A 22,252-nucleotide genomic window follows, 5' to 3' on the forward strand; every position below is an offset into this window, starting at 1 on the left:
GACTGAACTAGATCGTCTTTACGTTTTTATTTCCCGTCCTCTGCACCAAATGAATAATTCAAGGCTCAGTAAAGAGAGGGTGTGTTTGTCTTTCTCACCTCACAAACTACCAAACTGATTGCGATTAAATTCAGTATTCGTGAGTTTTGAACAAACGTTGTATGGCGGGATTAATTTTGGTTCACATCGGGTTGGTATAAATACCGCTTCATATGAAATGAAAAATTATTTTGTCGATGTTTTCAAAATAGATTCTACTTTAAAAACGTGTTAATTAAGAATTTATTTTCTGACATCAGTTGTCACGTTTGTGACTATAGAATGGGGTTTGCATTCGTAATTGGATTTCTTGAACACTTGCAGATCGTAACTACAAATAGTTATAATCGTTTCACTAAGTCATACACTTTACAGTTCACTACAGCACACACACAAGTCTTCTCAGCTTGCTGTGTCTTCACCAGTTGTCTGGTAACGGCTTCCAACGGCGGACGTCCCCCTTACTCTGGGTTCCCGAACTGTCCCCGGCCTCAGCTACCGGCTTCTAACGGTAACAGCTCGCAACAACTAAACTACAGTCTTCTAACTAACTCACCCACCAACCTACAAAATCACTCCACTCCATTAATTGACTGAATTCCTCACTAACCTTCCTGCTCATTATATATTTACACGGACTGCACAGAAGACGTCGTTTGTCTATTGCTGTTTACGGAACGTTGTCTAGTTGTTTCGAGGTTGTTGCCTGGCAACGTGCCTACATGCCACAATACTTCGAATATTACTGAATTGCAAGGGAAAATAAAACAGAGACCGTGAAGTGTTTTGTGATTTGCTTGCCGCAGAAGAACTACAACATCAAGTGCTTGCGGCAGAAGAAATGCTAACATTCACGGCCTTCGGAGTATATGCAAGAAACATACCGTAGGTTACATGAGAAAAAGAAGTGACAGTCTGTAATCCCGATGGTGCTGTATGTTTGATGAAACGAACGAGACCACTATGCACACTTCCCTTATAATAAGCAAACGTTAAGTTAAAGCGCTGCTGTTTATTGTTAGGTGACGATATTTTCTCAAACTGGTCAGAAGTCAGATGTACAAAATAAATTAAAATCTATGACTTCCCTGTTTCTTCACAAATTAAACTGAACTTCATTATACGAGTATACATAAATTGTGTAATACATGACTCAAAGCCTACAAACAAATCCAATTTAAACGAAGAGAAAACTCGATTAATTTGTCCTTTGTTTTTTTTAATTGAGATGTTTTGTTGCAAAATTTTGAGCAATTGCTTCCTCATAGATGTGGTAAGAATTGTGACAGAGAACAAAAACTTCGACACTTCAATTAATTACACTCTAAATAAATATAAATTTGTATATTACAGAACAGGGAAGTTATTTATTAAACACATGCATACCTACAAATTCATGTTACGGCGGCCTTCATTTAATTATTACCGAGAATAAGGTAACATATTTCAGCCAGAGCTGGGCTTCTTCTACGGGCATAGGAGAAGGGCATACGAGCAATACTGACACAAAATGTCGGGATAGGTGTAGGCCATGACCGCCGCCTTGCGAATCCTGGCCTAGCTAACGTTCACACTTCAATAGAAAATGTCTCTCAAGCACCTAAGATTATATATTCGAATTGTCGCGGGACTGGTTTTAGTCCCTTGTCCAGTTATTGTGACGGACGGTATCTTCAGTCCAGCCATGAGACTCTGCGGTAGTAAGAAAAGATTCACTTCGAAGGAGAGACAGAACTATCATTTATAAACCACGTAATAATTGATGGAAGAAAAGACCGCACTAGTGACACATACACAAGAAAATACGACACATGAAAACTACAACAGCCGCAAAACAGTGAAACGACTAGTCACGAGATAGAACTAAAAATTGACGTGCATGGGAGCGCGATGGACACGTGGACAGTGCAGTGGTCTCCCCAAAAGCAAAAAGAAAACAAATAATTCCCGCCGAAGCAAACCACCGCAACAATGCTACGTTCAGTACTAGGCAAAGAATTAGTAAACAAGCCTTCTTAACAACAGAGGCTGTGTTTTCTGCGTGATCCGTGCGCAGTAGTTATAAAGAAGTGTTCAGTAATCGGATGAACAGCGAAGTTTGGGGAGTTGTCGAGAACTTGGTCGAGTTCTGGAGATGGCAGTCTAATGTGATTGGGAAGAAGGGAAGTAGGCCGTGACAAGATGACCTCATGTGTGATTTGAAGCGACCGTGAAACTGTTACGAAATCCGTTGCCAGAATACGACTAGTGAAGACTGAGAAACCTACTGCGTGTGTAACATTGAACTGTAAAATGTGTGGATCAGTGGTGACGCTGTATTGCTTGTAGTCCCGAGCTGTGAATGTATAAGTTGCAATAAATCCAATCATCCAGTCAAAAACCCGTCTTACAAGTCAAGCGCAAAACCCCTACACGTGGCAATGAGATGGCGCGAACTGTGCAGGCAGACACCTCGTCAATGTTGCAAAGTGCACAGTGTTTCCAAGTTTCGTTTTCATAGCCAAATTACTGGGTGACGTATTAATTCTGAGCCTCCTCTGAATGAATTATCCTGTACACTTCAACTCACGGAATGTCGTAACTAATCACAATCTTCCGACCTCTTTGCATACACATTAATTTGGGAAGGTTTCGATAAAGAAACAAAACCATTAAAGTTGTTTGAAAGAAGTGAAGACATTGCCGTAAATCGATAAGGTAAACAGATGCGGTTCGCGTGACGTGACACGAAGTAAGACAGTTGACATTCTGAGTTTTGGTGACAGATTTCGATAAAATATGGCTCCGTTTATTTCAAGCTTCGATGGATTCAATTCTTTTAAATTGTTCCTGACACAGGCAGTGGAGCTCCATTCACAGGTGTTCGTTAAGAGTGTTGTAATGCATTCAGATGTCGCCAGGAAGCAGCAGCGTCGCCACAGCCTCAAATGGATTCGCGGTCCGAAAGACTCAGTGGCAGAAATTCTCCAGTTTTCCCACCGTACCCCGAGGCTGAAGGCATCACCGTCATACTTTCATCCAAAATGCATGATTCCATTTCAAATTAAGATTCGGCACAAGTTTTGGGCTCCGCGCTGTATTGATTCTTCATATCGTGATCTCGGATTTGACATAGTGTAGTCTAGTAATAGGTTACTGACTTTTCCAAGTAACATTCTGCTTCCATCTTCAGGGTGAAAAGTAGTCTCGTAGATGGTTGCCGTTCTTTCCGAAGAATGTGACGCCTATGTTTTCAGGGTTGGTGTGTGTAGACATTTAGGGGTATACCGACGTTACAAAGGGCACAGTCAGTTTGAATGACAGACTTGTGGAAGAGTCTGGTCTAATTGTAATGTTCTAGTCTTAACATTCGATAAGTGCTCAGTTCGAATCTCGGCCGTGACACTGCCTATTGTGACAGAATTTTCGTGGTTACCTCAGCCCTGTACCGGTTCGAATGTATGACTGTGTATAGACCTGGCCTCTTCCATATTTCTGACTCTGCTTTCTGCAAGCATGCTGCTGCCTCCTACCCCTTCCGGCCAAGCCTCGCAACACATCTTCAAACTGAAGTCTTCGGGATGTCTCGCCACAACAGATCGCTTAGGAAATTCTATTTCGCTGGTTTTCAAAACTGTTCGGGGTGTCGCTGCCTCCCAGCGTAACGACCACCAACGTTAGTTTTGGTTTATCTTGAGTCGCAGGTTTCCACCTCTGGAGATTGCAGGCAACGTGTAGGCTGTGCCAGTTTTGTTCTTTTTTTCTCTGAATAGCGACAATAATCTAAAAAAGATGTAAAGCTATCCCTGTAACAGGCGATGGAGACCCTTACGGTTGTAAGACGTCGAGGCTCCCACATCGTCTAGAGTCTAGACGATTGGCTCACAGATGACGGTCACGTTGTCAGCCTTACGCGCCGGCCGCCCTTTACCCCCAGGAAGATTCCTTGTACTCATTTCTGTTAGAGACTGAGTCGACCCCAGGGCCATATTGGGCTGAAAGAATTACGTAAATTGAAAAATCCAGTGACCTAATATATTCTGTTATCTTAAATTGTTTATGGCGATGGTGGTTATTGTGCTCTAAGATGAGCTGTGTTAGTATCTTGATGTATAGACCCGTTTCTAGACAACGTCCTCGAAACAAACAACAACAGCCGTTGCTGGGTAGCAGATACTCAACACGCAACAAAAAAGGAACTGATAGAAGCGGTGTTTTCTGTAGTCCGCGCCGCAACAGCGCGGTAAACACGTCTCCGAAGCAACAGTTGAACTACAGCTATAGAAGAGCTATGTTTTCTAAGCGGTCAGTGCCGAGTGTTTATCAGTGTGGTCAGTTTAGAGCCAGTTTATTTAAGAGGTGTGTGTCGGACGGTAAACATTTAAGCGGACTGTGTTAAGTCCCGTTACCAGGAAACGTCTAGTGAAGACTGAAAAACGTTTTATTTGTGCTGTAGTTACAATGATATCTGGAGTGTGTAATTTAGCGAGTATGTGAAAGGAAGACAAGGAGGTTTTTGTGCAATGGGCGCCGGCATGGAAGTTTGTCAGAGAACTGCAGATCAGTCGTTGTAAGCCGTTGCTCTCAGAGACTGGGAACTGAAGCACGGGGATAGTTCGGGAACCCAGACTAAGGGGAACATCTACCGTTCGAAACTGTTGCTAGACAACGGCTAGTGGAGCCTGCAATACACTGAGGACACTAGTCTCTGTGTTACAATGATCTACAAAGTGTAGTTACGAGTTGTATATGTATAAATGGTCAATAAATCCAATTACAAATCCAGTACCCTGTCTGTAGTCACTCTAATAAATGACAGTATTTTATACATTGCTTAATTAAATACGTCATCTTAACTGCTTAACTGTCAAAAGTCTTTCACTTATAGTTCGCTTGCACATCCTCTCTGAAAAACAAGTTGCCTCGTTCTATTTGATCCACGGCAGCAGGGCTGTTTGCAGGTGTATTAGGAGGAGAAAACAGACAAGGAAGAAAGCAGTGAACTACAGCAGACAAATCTCTGGGTAGTACTTCTATTAGGAACGTCTCGGTCAAAACAATTTCCAACTCACTTTATCTTCCGACGCTCCATACAATCAATCCATACAGCGCCCTTAAAGAATATCAGTAGGATGATTGAGGTTTATTTGTTATGAATTGTAAATCTACTTAAGAAAGATTTTTGTCACGAAGGAGGCAGAAACTATACGCGAAACATCTACAGTACTAAGAAGAAAGTCGTCTTCTGGGTTTAGGCGCCGTGTTCTTCGTTTTGGCCGACGTTTCGGAGGAACGTATCGCCTCCATCTTCAGAGCAGTTGCATTCCAAGCCATTCAACTGCTCTGAAGATGGAGGCGATACGGCGATACGTTCCTCCGAAACGTCGGCCAAAACGAAGAACACACGGCGCCTAAACCCAGAAGACGACTTTCTTCATAGTCATCGCCGTGAAAACCTCAAAACTTACATCTACAGTACTGTTCACTTCCACAAGAATAAGCTGCGACCAGATCCCGGGACCATATAACAGGCAAAGTTTTTGATCTGTACATTTAGATTTTGGGGCTTTCAGATATTAAAAGAGGAGACTGGGGGATTCTGAAGGATAGCAAACATTTATACAAATTTAATCTTTTCATAATTTTATCGTGAATGTAATTTTGATTTATTTCTGTCATCTAAAATTATTTTAACTTCTTATATTTCTTGGAACAGAAGATGACACAAGACGAATAGCTGTACTCATATACCCGCGTTTCCCATATTTTTAACACTTCAGAAAACGGTCTAAACCCGAAAGAGACTTTCCGAGGAGACGTATGTTATATAACAGTTAATCAAATGAAAGTGCAGTTTATTTATATATATGTATATACATTAAAACTGTGGCTTTCCAGAAAATGAGACTTGAATATTCTTGGAAAGCCTGAACGATATTAAATAGGAAAAAAATATCTTACTGAGGTCATTCGCTCCCGGTTTCCAGTATACTTTTATGGTCTGTGGGGACTCGCTAGCAGACCAAAACATTCGCATAAATTGTGAACATCTCACACAACGTGACGTTAATGCTTTCAAGGAATTTGTAATATAAAAGGAATTTAAAATGTTCTTTTTTTTTCTATGTGTCACAAATGATACAGATAAATATATTACTCCATGTTCCATTTTTATGCGCGCAAAGCAAACTTAGCTGTTTAGTAAGCAGTGTGGCACAGGTTAATCTCATGCAAGCCTGTCTGAATTACTACACATTTCTATATTCATTGATCATCATGATTTACAATTAGCATTCTTATATTCATTCATGGAACTGAGCCCTTCTTGAGAAGCCGCCAATTGTGAAGCTACTCAGGAATTTCCCAGCAGTTTATGAAACCCGAAGATTTATTACCTCGCTCATAAGAGCCCTCCATTGGTCCCTATCCTGAGCCAGTTCGATCCAGTCCATACTACTCCATCCAATCTCTCTAAGATTCATTTTGATATTGTGCACCCACCTATGCCTTGGTCTTCCTAATGGCCTCTATCCTTCATGCTTGCCCACCAATATCCTACATATATATATTCTTTTCCCCATTCGTGCTATATGGCCTGCCCACGTCATTATTCTTAACCTGATCATTCTGTTTATTCTTAGCGAAGAGCACAAGTCACGAACCTCCTCATTATGTAGTTTTCTCCAACTTTCTGTCACTTCAGCTCCCTTCCATCCAAATATATCGTCCTTTTGAGAATAAGAATTTTGGTGTGCCAAAATTTACTACTCTATCTCCATTATCATTAATAATTTTGCGCAAACTCTCATTCCAAGTTGCTGCATTGAGAATGTCTTCCTCCCATACTTTGGCACTGAAATCTCCTAACAAAATTTTGGTATGGTATTTAGGTAATTTCTTGAATTACATGTTCTAGTTCTTCGTAGAATTTGTCCTTTATATCAATAATTTTATCTTCTTTCGGGGCATGAACATTCGTGGCTATGATATCACACCAGAGACCTCTTAGTGTTATGTATGATATCCTAAACTAATGAAATGTACCCTCTTAACTGTTGAAATTATTCTCTTATGTACGAAAAAACCTGTACCTAATTCATGGTTCTCATTCCCCTTTCCACAGGAAAATGTACGTATATATTCACCTGCTGGCTCGATGCCACCTGCGTCCCATCTGACCTCCCTCTCAACGGGCCTAGCAAACGATTAGAAAATATGATTACCTAAAAGGCCATTTCAGGTCATGATGATTTTCGGTAATTCTTTTTTTTTTTTTTTTTACGCCAATGTCTATTAATTTAAGTGAAAGACCGAAGAGTATTGAAGAATGACGTGTCACCTACCGGTACAGAGGTATAGAGAATCAGAACATACCAAAAATTGAAGCAATTACATAAAACCCAACATCCGGTAGCAGATTTTAAAAATATAAAAATAAAGCAGTTAGGGCATGGGAAGAGGATGAACCCTAACTGTTCGCCAAACTTTCTCATGTACGCCAGAAGGTAGAAGAATAGTGGGAAGGTGCAGATCATATCGATGTAGATGATGATTTACGAGAGAAGAAGAAGTGGAGACAAAATGAAAATAATGAAGGAGAATGGCTAAGAGAGTAACGAAATTCAAGGACAGTAAAGCAAGAATAAATAGTTAAATGAGTGGTCATTTCACAGAAGTAACCCGCTTGAGAACCTTGTGGCCAGACTTGTTTCCAGCATGCACGTCGCTCCTCCTCAAAACCGGGCTTCTGAATGCCGCAACTGCAAGTGTAGCAGGCAGTTAGGAACTTTGTAACAAGCACGAACAAAGCTGAGTGCACACTGAAAGACATAGAACTAGCAGATAACGTAATTGAGTTGCCACATACAGACACTCTTAAAGTTGTCAATCAAGTTCTAAAGTTGAGAGATATTTGAAAATTACAATCAACATTGTACAGCTATTTCTTAGAGAAAACTTTTTCTCTTGGTACTGTCACGCGTTTGGGTGACTGCAAACGGGTTCTGTATTGATAATATTTAATGGACATTTTCAAAGCTAGTGACTACATTTCACAGATAACTATTAAATACAGATTAGTGTCCTCAGTCACGTTGTTTGGTAGCGGCTTCCAACAGCGGATGATCCTCTGCTTTCGGGGTCACCGCCTCGCATGGTGGCGGACATCTCACGCGAACCTCATACATTGACCGCTGGCATCAGCCAGTACTCCCTTTAGATGTAGCTCCCGGGATGAACTGGCTTCAAACTGCTAACCTCCAATTAGAACTGTCAATTCTTGAATCGCTTCCGAGCCGAACTTACTCAGAGTCAGAATTACTTTTCGACCGGCAGTTTTCCACCATCAGTTCGTCTTGGCGTCAAGCCCCTTGAGACCAGGAATAGAGGTTTATTTCTTCAACTGAACCCTTGCGGTCATACTACTTATGTAACATCCTTTCTGACGAGAAGATGGATCTGCCTCTTACGAATCTACTTTATAGAAAGACTTCAATTAAGTCAAATTGTTGTTGAATTAAAAGTTGCTAACATTTTTAATATTTAAAATCATTAACCGCTAAGGTTCTTGTCTTCGTGCCTCTTCTGTCAACGGGAGACTGGGGTGATATTGGCGTCCTTAGAGGTCCGGGCCGTGTTTTACACTTTTTTATTATAGTTGCTTAAGGATCTGCAAGTTGTTAGGCCCTTGCTATTCTCGTTGTGTGTTGAGGCACTCAGTTTAATGTAGTATGACCAATGTAATAGTAGTTTCCTCAGCATGTTCCTAGCCTTCTGAGGATGGTCGTCTACTGACCGAAGCATATAAAGGCATCATATAAATTTACATTTGAGTCGCAATGGACGGTGTCAAATCATTCTATAACATCTAACTAGTGTGACGGACCAGAATGAATAAAGTTCTATCTATCTATCTATCTATCTATCTATCTATCTATCTATCTATCTATCTATCTATCTGTCTGTCTGTCTGTCTGTCTGTCTGTCTAATCTATCTGGCTTATCTGCCTACATATCTATCTACGGCTTAACAACCCTTGGAAACCTTGGCCGCTATTTTCAATTTCTTAATCCTATACACAGTCTATGACCGCCTCTGTGGTCTAGTGGTCAGAGTTCCTTGCTATAGATACAGAGTTTCCGGGTTCGATTCCCGGCGCTACCAGATTTTCTGAGAAGTGGTGGGTCTGGAACGGGGTCCACTCAATTTCGTGAGGATATTGAGGAGCTATTTATAACAAACGGCGGCTGCGGTCAAGAAAACCGAGATTAACGGCTGTGGGGGATCCGCTGCGCTGACCACGTGACACCCTCTATCCGCTAAAGTTGGCACTAACTTAGCCGACAAGCGACGGTCGCTCGGTCGGTTTAGTTCGCTTGCGGACTGCAAGCCACGGATTTTGTCTGTTTGTTATATCTACACACAGAAGACACACACAGACACCCATGCCTTGAGTGGGATTCGCACTCACGATCCCAGCGTTCTAGCGAGCGAAGATAGATCGTACCTTAGACCGCGCGACCATAGTGATCGTCATTATCAAACGTACGCTTGACAAATCAGGAAAACTTGCAAGAATCCTGCGCTTATCTGATAATCAGGGTTATTGCCAGCAGTTAACAAGTGGGGCTTCAGTTTCATTTCACCTGGTTCTGAATACCGAGATCCCATTCCGGGAGGTGGCGACTTCTACTCTGCCGCACTGATATTGTTTCGGAGGAGTCTGCTGCCTCCATCTTCAGGGTAGAATCTTCTAATCCTCTGATGTGATAGCCATGTACCACACAACATTGTAAATATGAAAAGACTTTAATTTTAAATTTCTTCATATTTTCCTGAAGAAAGAATTGAGGATAATATTTTTCTCATTTCTTGAATTATATTTGACGGCAAAATTACTGGGAGACCAATAAAATGGAGATTACACAGGCACGGACAAGAGGATTGTACACAATCCTAGCAGCAGATGATGATAAAATGAAGCTTATGGCATAGCCGAGTTCCAGTCTCACATGGTTTGCCTTCTTTGCGTCCGTAACATGACGCTAATCCCGCGCGTCGTCGTCGTCTATTACCGACTCCACAAATGCATAAGCAACGAAGCGTCCAGAAGATTTAAGCAGGCTGTAATCCTACCTTTCATCACTGCTGTTGCATATTGGGCTTACTGTCCCATAAGGGGCCTCGTGACGTGAAGAGAAAACGCATTTATTAAACATCAAAAAGCCTAAGGACTTTTTGGGGGCTTTACACTCTTACAAAAAAATCCTCTTCTCTCCCTTTCGGTCCATGTTCCTTCTATTCTTCTTTCTTCCTGCGTTTTCATGTATTCAAGCTCTGGCCGTGAAATGAAAGTTAAGGGTAAGAATGAAGAGTAAGCGCTCCGGACTTACATACAAACCAAAAAATATATCGTGAAAAGTGTATAACACTCAAAATTGCCGGGTTTTGCATTTTGTCCATCGTCCGGCATTTTAAAAACTAGAGAACACAACTTTTCGGAAACTATGTTTCCGTCCTCACGTGAAGGGGAAGACATGTTTCTGTTGGGTCCCTTAGAGAGAGCTAACCTCAATCACCGGACCACTGGACCACAAGTCCAGTGATTGAGGTTAGCTCTTCTTATGGAACCTAACAGAGTACATATCTTCCTTCACACCTGACGATGCAAGCAGATCCAGTTTCCGAAACGTTGTGTTTTCTATTTTTGGGGTGGGATAACGGACGATGTGCAAAGTAAAAAAAAAACCGCAATTCCAGATCTCAATTAGATAGAGCCCTTGGTCCAGCACTCAAAACACAACATTCTCACTTCAAAGGTTGATTGTATGCCGTCAGATTGAAATGTGGGCAACAAGACACATAGGAACAGCTCAGACACGGACATAATTGCATTCTTACATATTCACATATATCAACGTATCTTAGAAACAATAAATATTCTTATGAAAATATTGTGTATGCTTGAAATAATATTTTGTTTCCTTTTTTGTTGAATTGCATTCTTTCGTGATACTTCTGCCAAAATTGTTCATAAAAAAGGATTTTCTTTCTCATAATTAGCTGTTTTTACCTACGGTAATTGTTAAAAGAATTACAGAATCGAAAACGGGCCGCAGCGGTGGCAAACCAGCGACTAACCGCTTGAGCTATGACGCGGCCAAGTTCACAGGTAAGAGGGATTTGAGACATGCGTGCAACAGACATATTTCGGTTCTGCGTCGTTAAAGAAATTTCATCATTTGCGCTCAATAAATACGCGTTAAAATGAGGTATTTTGGATAAGCACACACAGATAACAAATAAATATTTTAATAAAATCTCGGTATCATAAGTTAGGTCAAAAAACGGAATAAACAGGATAGCACCTAGATGCGGGTGATCAAGGGATCTAGCAGATAAAATCAGAAGAATCAGAGGCTATAAGACTTGTGCGTACATTCTCAGGAGGCGCTACCTGCTGATGTATCAATTCCGCGCAGACATTAGTTCCTCTGATGACGAAATGAAGTCAACAACACTACGCCGCCTCCCAGAACATGAATAACCTTGTTCCACAGGCGTCTGTATTGTGGCTAACACTACCGCTGGGCACAGTGTACTACAAGAGACACACATTACTGCTTAACTGTCTACAGAAATATCACACAATCCCTTTTCCCAGTAGTCAGCCACTTGTACCTTATTCTGCTAACCACACTGCTTTGTTTTGAGCCTAACGACTTTAAAACTTTAATGGCCCAGAATCGCACTCAAATTTCTCAGGCTCAAATCGTCACAGTTCATAAAAACGTACCAAGTGTCTGAAGCCGTTTTCATCACTTTCTGTACAGCCTTCGTACTGCAGAATTTCTTATTTGAAAAGAAAAATATTTATAGAAAAAAGACCTAGGCAATGCCCGTTCGGCCCTCTGCAGCACATTCTTATAAACATCTTATTCTATTACAGCTGTCACCCCGCGATTTCTGAACATCTCTCTTAAATGAAATTTATTACTGTTACTAAGATCATACTATTAATATTTTGTGCATATGATTTTTTTAAATAAATTTAGGAATTTTGTTTATGAAGTAACAAACGCCATGTACGAAATTTTCCCTCTAGCCTTAAGAATACTCCAACTGATTGTGGGTATTCTTTTTGCCTGTTCTCAGACAATATGTCCATTATTGTTGTCCTTCAGTCCTCATAGAGTTTACAATCCCAGAAAATATGTTCCTCCGTTTCCAACTCGTCACCATATTCGCATTCAGCTGTGGACACGATATTAAATCTACTTAAACTTGCTTTAAAACTGGAGTGGCCTGCTCTCATGCGGTTTATTAACACGAAGGCACGACGGTTCATTTTTATCTCACGGATCCACGGAGACGAGCCATCCCTGTAGCACCTTTCAAAGTAGCTTTCTCCTCTGTCCCTTTTGGTGTTTTGACAGAAACTGTGAAGCTCCTCTTTACCTGTCTTTTTACGCTGTGCTTTAAGTTCTGCCATTGGCAATAACAGTTGACTATCTCTATCTTCTTTGGGTAATACTGCAGAAGAGTTCTTAAGTCAAAAACTAATGGTACTGTTGTTTCTCATGGCCGCATCAAGATTACATCATTCTGAGATATGAAACAGACGCGTTCTAATTTAACCTACGGTGTCACTTCCCACATGCCCATAAACTACGATGCTATTTAAGAGACGGTTTGGTCTTACGGAATAAAATGGTTCTCTACAACAGGGCACAAAAGCTGCTCGAAGACGCTGTCGGCGGGGCTACTATGGAAGGATAGCTTACCATGCCTTGTGGCACCGAAGTACTGTTGACGATGTACGCAAGGAAGCCAGTTTCTGTTATAAATCGCTACTGAAACCTAAAGCCGTTGTCAGAGCAGTAACGGTGTGATGTGCTATATAACGGGGACTACATACATGTGCGTGTTCCTGCCTTTTGCTCACTAAGTCACTGCCTACAGAACGACCCGGTCGCACAAATGACTGCAATAAGGTGCGAACAGTAGCTGAAGTCGCTGTCACAACAGCTACACGTAAGGGTAGCTTACTATGTCATGTTGCTGTGCTCTACCGTGCCACTAATTACGGAATACAAACAAAGGAAAGACACTCATTCGTTGATATTAACACATTACTACTACAGGCAAACTGAGAAACAAAGGAAGCTGGGCTTGCAGAAAGACGCTTGTCAATTGTTCCAGTTAGAGACAGTTGAAAGTCATACCTGCCGGAAGAGGATCACCAGCGCGGGCTACCACAAGGCAGAACCAGTGGAAGAGAGCGACAGGCCAACAGAGAGCTCCTCCTGTGAACAAATAAGACCAGACCCATTAATCATTCCTGTCTCTTATTTTCCTACTTACATCTCTCGTCTGTTGCCACAGAGTATTCCTTGAGCTTGCCCAGTGGTCACAAAAACCGTCAGTCTGTAGATCAACGTGTTTCAGACGAGAATGACACGAGTGGCAGGCCGTCACCTGAGCTGCTAAGCCACGTCGCTGTCTACAAGAGTTCTATCTCCTGGGCAAAACGCCATGTAGTCCGTTCTGGAGGAACATGTCGATTCCATTTCAGAATTGAAGTATGAGTCAAGCAAAAATCCGGCAGTCAGAAGACAGAGATTTTCATAACCACCGCTGTGAGAACCTCATGCACTGCTCCTCTGTTACTGTTTATACTGTACAGCTATCACTGCATTTGCAAACGAGTAAAAAAACTTTGATTTGTTTCATTCTGGTCCGTCACACTAACAATTATAAATACAAACCACTCCGTCCAATGTGACATATAAGTTTTTACTACATGAAAACTTATCTCCCTTACATGTTTCGGTCCTGTCGGGCCATCATGATGTTCCCTCTGAAGATGGTCCGTAAGAACCGAAATATGTAAGGGAGATAAGTTTTCATGTAGTAAAAACTTATATGTCACATTGGACGGAGTGGTTTGTATTTATAAGAGTAAAAAACCGTCTATGTTTCTCTTCGTAAATTTACTCAAAATTCAGTTTACTATTTTCAGAGTGCTAAATTCTGGTGGAGAAATATTCACATGAACAGTGGGATTCTATATACAATATTAATGTCAAAAATATGGTGGTTTAAAGTTGACATTGGTTTTATTTTCTCACTAGACATGACAGAAATTCACGATAATCTACATTAACTTCAACAGAGCTAGCAAGTTACTGGCACCAGAAGCATAGAAGTCTTTATCCTGACTGCGTATCCATTTCAGGGCACCACGTTTTGTTCTTCATAATTTTGTGGAACCCAAAGACAAGTTTCTATGATGTACGGGTTGTTAATGCGTGCTATATTAGGTATGCAATTTTCACAATATGTATCGTTATACGTATAATCCTAAAATATGGAGTATATGTTTCTTGTCTGGTCGTATATACGTTCGTTGTGTTCTTACTGCGCGTTGGTTTCTATATAGAAGCAAGGCCGCTTCCAACACAGGACAACACAAACAGAATAAACGCAGACAAATATCCATGCCTTGAATGGAATTCAAACCTACGCCCAACGTTCGAGCTAGCGAAGTCTTTCATACTTGAGCCGGCGCGGTCTCTGTGATCGGCATAGAAGACAGTAAGTTATATAAGATATAAAATTACACAAGTATAAAATGTACTAACTACTCGAAAGGTAACTCTATCCATGTAACAGGCCCTTGAGGCCCATAGGATTGTGAGACGTCGAGGCTCCCACACTTTCTAGGCAAGTCGCCTTACGCGCCGGCCGTCCTTTGTCCCCAGGAAGATTTCTGGTACTCATTTCTGTTAGAGACTGAGTAGACCCCAGGGCTGGAAAGATTGGGACAATTGAAAAATCCAGTGAACTTAACGGAAATCGAACCCGCTACCTTCCTGCCTGTAGTTTAGTACCTCAAACAACTGCGCTATCGCGCGCCCTACGACGTACTTGAGTGCAGTACATATTTCTGTTAAAATAGAAAGATGCCTTACAGAGCTACCGGAAGGGCAGGCGGATTGGCGGACCGGAAATGAGCAGCAAGTGCAGTTGCCCTACCCTCTGGACGCATTGCAGTGGAGTTAAATTATTGTTCTCGCATTCAGTGCGCTTCCGCAAGCGAGGATACAATGCAAATGTAACAACATACACACACACATGCACTCGGCAGCAGAACCAATTTGCCTAATACACTGATTGATGTGCAATTAGCAGGTTATGCCTCATTTCGATTGCAGTGCAATAGAGATGCACACAGTTCGACTACTATAAAACTCATGGCATGACACCTAACGGTTTTATCGCAATCCCCGAGAAACACAACCATGAGTTGAGAAGATACTCGTACAAAATTCCCAAGACTTGTCATTCAGTCCATACTGTCTTCTTGTCGAGGCCATCGTTATCCGCAGTCGATGTTAAGTATTTATGGGAAAGGGTGGACTCCAATCTGCTGACCATAAAAGACCAATTGCAACCGCAAGAACGATGGTGAGAAAACTTTACAGAGAGAGAGGCTTGAATATATGCCTGAAGTGGAACTTGATGTTTACTGTCAGCACTAAAAGTGTGAAGGGAAAAACGTAATAAAAACAGAAATATAGTTTGTGCGACACACGGCTCCTTTCCTCTCTGCTTTATTCAAGATGCCGTCAGTGTCACGAGATGTACGGAGTCGAACGCTAAGATAGATTGGTGAAGAATTTGAAAGTAAGCAGTAATGGCTAATTCAGCAAACTATCCCAGAGTTTTCCTGGTGGGACTGAGGGAAAAGAGGAAGCTGCCCGACATAAGTTCGAGCCGAACAGCTCCCAGATACAAGTACGTCATATCACTATATGAGGCTCCGTCAAACGAAACCTCATAGAACCGCAACAACTGGATACATCTTGTTCATTCAACACAGCCTACAGAGTCGCCCGCACAACTACTTGCGCGGTGCGCCATGTCTGCGGGCAGGTTACAGTCGGCTTTCGTGTAATCTGGGGGCTGTAAATTGTTCCGGTAAGGGAGAAAATGTGACTAAAGGAAATGCGTACATTGGGGAGAAGAAATATCTATTAGAAATCCGTACACTACGTTCAGACATTAAATAACACAAAAGGACAGACAAAATCTCCCAGTTATGCCTTCATTTTATGTACTTTGTAGCAATATCGGCATCAACGCACTCGCTCGTGGAGCTGAGCTCTTTTTGAGAACCTGTCAATTGTGCAGCCACTCAAGAACTTCCCAGGATTTTATGGAACCCGAAGGTTCATTACCATATTCACAAGAGCCCTCCACTGGTCCACATTCTGATCCAGATCAATCCAATCCATATCATCTCATCCTATCTCTCTAAGATCCACTGTAATATTATCGACCCACCTACGTCTTGGTCTTCCCAGTGGTCTCTTTCCTTCTGGCTTTCTACAAATATCCTATATGCATTCCTCTTTTCCCCATTTGTGCTACATGCCCTGCCCATCTCACCGTCCTTGACTTAATCATTATAATTATATTTGTTGAAGAGTACAAGCTATGAAGCTCCTTCTTAGCAATATCGGAATTAACAACAAGAAGTTCTGGGAAGAACTGTCAGTCAGTTGGTCGGTCGGGTAAATCGCTGCTGGCACTCGCCAGCACAGTTAATCTTAGTTTGGGTCCCATCTGGACCCATGGCCATGTTTTTGTTCTTTTCATGACTTCTACGTGTTTTAAATGGGACGTCCTCTTCGATTTGAGGGGGGGTGTGGCTACTGCTGGTGAATCCCCTTTCTACTGAGGAAACTGGATCGAGCGCTCCCTCGCTTACCGGCCCTGGGGATAATTAATCACCTACTTTCCTGTGATACGATATGAACGACATGGAAAAAGACGTGTCCAACTCTTCTTCTATTCATGCCTCTCTATTCGTTGCTGCCTAGCAACGGTAGGAGGATATACATACAGACGTATAGGCACACAGACAGCAAGGCGACCTCATTAGCCTGCTATTTTATCATTCTTTTCACATTTTCATAAAATTAAAGTAGGCATATGAGGTCGCCTTTTTGTGTGTGTATCTCATCTATCGTTGCTAGGCAACGGCTCCATAAACATGTTTCCACTGCAGCGAATCCAACATACAAATAGAGGAATTATTGAATGCGTAGTTTTATATACGGTCCGTGTCAAATCAAAGAAAGTAGGTGATTTGTTCTTCCGAGGATTTAATGTATTATTCAAAATAGGGAAAGTTGGTTAAAAATGTCCTGTACGTTTCACTTATCCTTTTTATAATGACAGTAAATTATTAAATTTTAGACAAATTTGCACGCACAGGGGCAACTTTTCGAACTGTAGTGAAGATATATATTTCCACTTGACGGACACATACTACGCAATCCGGTGGAAACTATTTATGACATCTGTCGGAGCCTTGCATAACTACAGTATATGTTCGATTTAAGGGAATAACGGGGGGGAGGGATCTCCGTTAAGTCCAAATGTCCGTATTCCTCACAAACACGTGTGACGAATACTGCAGTTTCTTATTTTTCAATCAATTCTAACCTTTGCTTCACACTCAAGGCTATCCTTTTTCTGTTTTTGTCCATGGCGTATTATAAAAGAAATTGTAACACAGAACAAACCAAATACAACACAAATTTAATTTGCGGTATAATCTATGCACTACACACGGATGACGTTCTCAGCACGAATAACGAAGTACACATACACGACATATCAACTAGACTATTTCGGGGAATTACCGACATATCAGCTGGAGAATAATGGGGAATTGCCGACATATCAGCTGGAGAATAATGGGGAATTGCCGACATATCAGCTGGAGAATAACGGGGAATTACCAAAGAATTTTGTCCGTAAAATCCGACGTCCGTTATATCGCTGCCCTTCAAATCTAGGATTTATTATACTCTGAGCATTAACACACCAGTATCCATGCATAAGCCTGTCCTGGAACAAGCCACATTATCAACTTTCCAGTGGGCAGGCAGAAGCCGCGTCGAACTTAACTCTACTGCCCACGTGAGTGCAATGTAAATAGGTTAATCACGACCAGAAATTTTCCCCCCATTGTATTTTGCATGAAAATGGCACCCTAATTAATTTAAGTACTTGGGAGTAGCGAGTGCATGGGAACCCATCCATTGCACATGTTGCTGGCTGGACCACATCCGACATGCGTGCAACCGCTCGCCTCACAGTACGTTCGAACAACTGGTTCTGGGAAGATATTATGAAGCAAACTCTCATGCTCTTGTTTCTGGTTATATTATGAAGCCCGTAAGAAACACACATTAATAATAAAGCCCGTACAGCCGTTCCTATGCAATAGGCGAATAAACAGTGGTGTTAGGCAAACCGTTTCCAGTCAACGGATCGATAAACACGTGTCCGCGGAAACTCATGCGAACATAACAATATAGTTGTTGGAAGCGGTGTTTTCTACTCGGTACGTAAAAAATGGTTACAAGGAAGACAAGTTAACTGAGAGTTGTCAACACGTGTGGAGGCGGGGTCGAATACCTCCACCGTGACCCTGCGAGGTGTAGGAGACGACGAAAAAGGAAGTCTCAAATCTGAGAAGGTAAAATATGGTCGCGAGTCCCAAAGGACTCAGACTCGAGCAAGACTGCGCTGCCAAGGGCCAGCAGTATATACAAAAGACAGACCCGCCTTTCATCAGAGAGGACACCACACAAGAAACAAAACAGTAATAAACATCTGGTCATGAGCCTCAGATGAGGCTAGACACTAAAACTGACTGACTGACTGACTGACTGACTGTCAGTCAGTAGCAACATGATTTTGAGAGTTGTCAGTTATCGGTTCAGACAAGAGTTCTGCACGGGAGGCAGTGAAAATAGAACTTGAGCGCGGGAAGCTGAATAATCTCCACTGTTAGAGACCGTTACTAGAGAATGGCTGAAGAAGACACGGCAGGCTGTAAAAATGCTTAGTGGGTGCTGTGCTGATTTGTAAAGTGCGAAGGTTAGCAGCAGAGCTGCTTGTAGTTCCGAGTGGTCAATAAGTGGTCAATAAATCCATTTGCCGATCTATACCCCGTCTATATTCACACACATAAACACGTGATAATAATTAGGGTGATACCAATTTAGTGATCCAACGTCCGGAACAAGTGTGTTCCTTTAATTTTTATGGGGTTTCATTTCCCGAAATTCTATCTCCATTAGAAAGAGAAATGTAAATCACCACGGAAGTACACATGATTTATTTCTCGTGTTGCTAATACACGAGAAATGCAGCGCTTATTTAAAGAACTTGAATGTAGTACACGGTTGCATGTCTCCCCTGATATTCCACCTTACGCCTTGAAATGCACTACTCGATTCCTCGAGCTAACTTCAGCCTCCGCCCGAGATGAGTTCCCCTAATCCTATGTAGACTATTCTATCGGCTTTCCTCGAGGCTGAATGGTGAAGTTCCTCCCTACATGGATAAGTTTTAAGTTAGTTACCTTCATCCCCCAAGAGTTTGGAGTATTCCAATCCAGGTTCAATATGGTCGTTACGTTAACTAAGGACTGCATCACACTTGCTTGCTAGACCCTCACCAGCCAACAAGTTTGCACTGCGGAAACCTGTTACGTAGCTCACCGCGCTCAACACAGAATGCATGATAAATGGGTGTACTCGAAGCAACACGTTTATTACAAGCCCATCTCATAACAAGGGCCTGCAATTTGCATTTCATTGTGGAAACAAACGGGGAAAATTGTAAGTCACTCCATTGAGCTGAACCCTTCTGGAGGAGCTGCCACTTGTGCAGCTACTCAAGAATTTCCCAGCATTTTATGGAACCCGAAGGTTCATTACCGTGTCCACAAGAGGCCTCCACTGGTCCCTATCCTGAGCCAGATCGATCCAGTCCATACCGCCCCATTCTACCTCTCTACGATCGATTTTAATATTATCCACCTAGCGGTGATTTCGTCTCCTTAGTGATGTTTTTCTTTCTGGCTTTCCTACCGATATCTTATATGTATTTCTCTTTTCCCCCATTCGTGCTACATGCGCTGCCCATCTTATCCTCCTTGACTCGGTACTTCAAATTATACTTGCTGAAGAGGACAAGTTATGAAGCTCCTCATTATGCAGTTTTCTCCAACCTCCCGTCACTTCATCTCTGTTCACTCCGAATATTCTCCTCAGCACCCTGTTCTCAAACACCTTCTTCAAAATTATATATCTGTGTATTCTAATTTTTACGTTTTCATACAACAAAAGAACAGCCAAAAGGTTTTGGACTGAATGGTAGCAAGCATTACCCACATTCACTTCCCACTCATTTCCTTCCTGAAGACTTCCACTGTTCGCTTAGTGGTGATTACATAAAGCAGATGAGGTAGCCCATACATACAGCCATTTACATATAGAAAAGTTCAGTTTAAAGCCTTCACCTGAAGAGTCCATTAGGGCGGCTTAGGCATAGGAACAAAACTTAATACTAAAATAAGTACTGAATGTGTAGTATAGACTGAACTTTCTCAGAATAAAATGCTGTAACAATCCATTAAAACTAACTTAACTTTTTAATTATTTAAGTGTAGACTCAACATCCTGGAGACCAATTACATACGCGTAGTGAGCAAGCACATGACGCAGCAACGAACACTGCTTCTTACAGCAGACACTTTCTGCAACGTCGGCCACCGTTTCCAGAATGAGATAAGGTTATTCCCCCGAGAAGACTTCACTGTATACTCCCTCATTGGGAGCTAAAATCATGTGTTCTGTTTCCATAAAGCGTCATCTCAACCTTGTTTTATGCGTCTTTGTTATTTGATCCTTAGACACAAGGACAACATTGCATTTGGAAGATAATTTACTCCTCTGAGAGTGCTACAGCGCTGTTCGAATAATCGCCAGCACTGTCAGAAATTGTGGAGCCATCACGTAATATTAAACACCGTAACCGAGTTACATAAGCAACATGAACCAAACCGTAAATATGGAGAGGCGCCTGGGAGGTTGTGGCAATTTATTGCATGGCATGGGATCTAAATTGTGTTTACTCTTATCTCCCCTCCAGCGCATGCGTACAATGAATGAGAATATATTCAGGCGTTCTGTGCGTGTGTGTGGCCTGTAAATCAGATGCAAGAGAGGCACAGTACAACAACTCTGGCGTCATAACAAGTAATGGGCAGTTTAGGGGTTTATCAGGGTCCTAGATACTACACAGAAACAAATCCTTTATATGCGACTTACTTAATCTCTATTCTGTCTTACCGATGCAATTGTCGCAGTGTTTCAAGGGGTGCGTGAGTCTTTGATTTGTATTTGTCAACACAACGCAACGAATGCTATGGAAATATCTTCAATGGAGATAGTAGATGTTAATGTGCAGTTTACTTATTTATTACAAATGTATAAAATTTATAAATGATTGAGTCTTGCCACATTGTCACATTTACCTTGATATTTCATTATTTATATAAGATATTTGGGATTTTAAGTCCATCCGCAGATATTATTTATAGATAAGCTGCCTCACACTATTAATTCCCTTTCGAGAAAAGCAAAAATTTCTTAGATTAAAATAAAGTTTTAATTCGAGGTGATAATAGTTCAAGTGTTTCACTATTTTCACTTGTGGAAAAGTGTTTACTATGATGAACATTTTTTCCTAGGTATAACATGTATTTCTGTTGTTTTTGTTCTGTAGGTAAATGGAACTGCGCCTTCTGTTGACTTTTGATGCAGCAACATGTAACGGTAAGTGTTATAATTTGTTTTGTATTGTTCTACAATAGCCCTTGTAGTTACGTGGTGCCAGGATTTCGGACACCTGTAGATCACGAACGAAAACAGGTGCTATAACGATGATGGTAATTACAGTGTACGTATTCCTAAGCTCAGTTTCGCTGTCACCAGTTGCTGGCACTGCCAAATGTCCTCACTGGTGAGGTAACATTTCAGGTCTCTGGACTCGTCACTCGGCATAACTGTGTCATTTGCGGCAGTGAGCCTTCCACAGAAGAAACATGAACACGTAGGTCTACATTCAAAGTATGGCGAGCTGACAACATGAATGAGTTATCAGACCGATTTTCTATTATAAGAACTTCATTTTAAGCAGTCCATTCCTAGATATGTTGGAAAACTGCTCTTCCGCATCGCAACAACAACAAAATTAACAATCTTGTTCTTCAACCGGACGGTACACTTCTTCAATTTGCTCACACTGTCCGTGACTGTTTGAGCATGAAATTTCCCAGTCTAATGGATAGGAGCAGGAAGA

The 22,252-nt window shown here is 41.7% G+C and overlaps 1 protein-coding gene across 1 annotated transcript in view; it reads right to left on the reverse strand.

Annotated features, from left to right (window-relative positions):
- The window catches only part of LOC111871793 (hemicentin-1-like), a 475,354-nt gene that overhangs the window by 297,797 nt on the left and 155,305 nt on the right, over positions 1-22,252 (reverse strand). Inside the window, exon 2 of the mRNA XM_023865137.2 lies at positions 13,243-13,323. Coding sequence (XP_023720905.1) covers positions 13,243-13,323 — 81 coding nt within the window. The remainder of the gene's footprint in view (positions 1-13,242; positions 13,324-22,252) is intronic.

The sequence above is a fragment of the Cryptotermes secundus genome, unplaced genomic scaffold (assembly GCF_002891405.2).
Source record: "Cryptotermes secundus unplaced genomic scaffold, Csec_1.0 scaffold873, whole genome shotgun sequence".
Classification (NCBI taxonomy): Eukaryota; Metazoa; Arthropoda; class Insecta; order Blattodea; family Kalotermitidae; genus Cryptotermes; species Cryptotermes secundus.